Source organism: Protobothrops mucrosquamatus, unplaced genomic scaffold, assembly GCF_001527695.2.
Source record: "Protobothrops mucrosquamatus isolate PMUCROS unplaced genomic scaffold, P.Mucros_1.0 scaffold9227, whole genome shotgun sequence".
Taxonomy (NCBI): domain Eukaryota; kingdom Metazoa; phylum Chordata; class Lepidosauria; order Squamata; family Viperidae; genus Protobothrops; species Protobothrops mucrosquamatus.
The window spans coordinates 1-1,868 of record NW_015395019.1 but is presented as its reverse complement, the minus strand read 5'-3'; the positions used below and the strand labels follow the sequence as shown (position 1 = coordinate 1,868).

Genomic DNA, 1,868 nt, shown 5'->3' with positions numbered 1-1,868 from the left:
AGAAACCAGCATTTGTACCTGATGCTCCCAGAATCATGGGAAGCGTTCAACTCCATCTACTAGCAAGCAAGCTTACTATTCCTCTCTTGCTTAGAGCACAGAATAAGCAGCAATTTCCCTTCCATCTCCCTTTCTTCTTTCCTATATTGTTCTCCATAAATTACTTCTGGTAAGGGCAAGCCCATCTTTCATTGCTATTTAAAACAAAACAAAAACAAAAAGGGCTACCACAGTGAGTCTCTAACCCTTAATTGTGTTTGGCAACTTCTGAATCAATTATCGTTATTTGTAATGATATGTGGGAATGACTTTAGCGACAGGAAGAAGAGCCATAGACTGGTCAACTGGCATGGAAAAAGTATCTCAGCCCACAGAAGGAAGGAGAACTTGGGAAGAATTTCAGAAGGGAACCTCCCTGGTTTTCTGCAGAGTAAAAGGAAAGGAGGGAAAAAATAATTTAAGATAATTCAAAATTTTGCATTCAGAAAAGTTAATGTCATATTATGTTAAGTACAGTTTGAAGATTCTCTGCAACCACAATAGCACTAGCTTTTGTTTGTCTGAATATTACGCATGTTTAATTATAGGATGTCTAATTGATCTATTGAAAGAAAATTAAAACCGAAAACACTTTATTTTTCTTTAACATTTTGCTTTCTGAAATTTTCTTGCCACAAACTCTGTCTCTCTCTGTCCTCTTCAGTCTTCTAATCCTTTTTTAAAAAAACTCACATCACTGAAAAACTTGAACATGCTTTTCTTCAGAAGATCTTAGAACTTTTTTTCTTAGGATCTGCTAGGCTTGACAAAATTTAAGCAAATACCAAGAAACCATTTATGTAACTTTAGAACAAATGCGATCCTTAACAGCATTTGTTTGCTAAATCTGTAGAAACTGAAGTGGAGCAAATTTTGGTTAATTGTCAAAAATAATACCCCAAACAAAACCAACAACATAGCAATCTGTTGAGTGCAATAGTCTTTTAGCAGTAAGAATCTGAACAAGGGAACCAAAGAGAACATCTTACCTTGATAAGGAAAGACTGCTAAGCATATGGTTACCAAGAGAACCTGGATCATTTTGGAGGCTGGATTTGGCTGGAAGACAGGCAATCTCTTCCTGCTTTCAAGCCAACCTGACCTCTTCCTCTGTTGACTATGAGAAGCAAGGAATGAGTCCTTCAGCTTCATTCATGCCCTCATATGAGAAGGTGTTTGCTAAAGGATTTGCACAAATTCTGAGTTGTAACAATACTACTGGAGGGCAGTTTTCCAGCTGGCTTAGCGCATGTCACTCCAAAAATGACAGCTGAAAGTATTCGTTCAAGGCATCCCCAAAGGAAAAGCCCAAAGGAAGCGATTAATTGGTCACAGCAGACCTTTCCCTGGCTCACCTGTTAATACAACTAAATTTGGGACCTCTGGTGCATGGGGTCTTAAATGCCAAGAGTTGGTTTTTACAGTATTTTGTGAGTAAGAGGCACTTTGGGAGCAATCTGGAATCCTTTCAGTATTGCTAGCATTGACTGAATCCATGTCAATGCATTTGCCTAAGGGATCCCTGATTTCAGGAAAGGGGGAAAAAAAACCCTTTGTGCCACAATAGATTTCTCACTTTGTAGAGAATTCAAGAACTTTTGTTATCTCTTCATATAGTTCCTTCAATAATTCCTCCATTTTTTGAAACAAGAGATTTATATGTTGATACAAATGTCAGCTGCAGTAATATGCATTCAGATTGAGGACAATCAGTGGGAAGGCTTGCTTTCAGAACTTGTGGGTGCTCCAAGATGGGAAGTTTTTCAGAAGAAATTGGACAACCCTTTGCCTGGAATGGTATAGGATCTCCTGTTTCAGCAGGGGGCTAA

At 38.3% G+C, this 1,868-nt stretch overlaps 1 protein-coding gene across 1 annotated transcript in view; it reads right to left on the bottom strand.

The window, feature by feature from the left end:
* Positions 1 to 1,226, bottom strand: part of LOC107300935 (zinc metalloproteinase/disintegrin-like HR1a) — a 10,035-nt gene extending 8,809 nt beyond the window's left edge. Inside the window, exon 1 of the mRNA XM_015830215.2 lies at positions 1,029 to 1,226. Within this exon, the coding sequence (XP_015685701.1) occupies positions 1,029 to 1,191 (163 nt within the window). The 5' untranslated portion in view covers positions 1,192 to 1,226. The remainder of the gene's footprint in view (positions 1 to 1,028) is intronic.
* Positions 1,227 to 1,868: the final 642 nt, after the last annotated feature.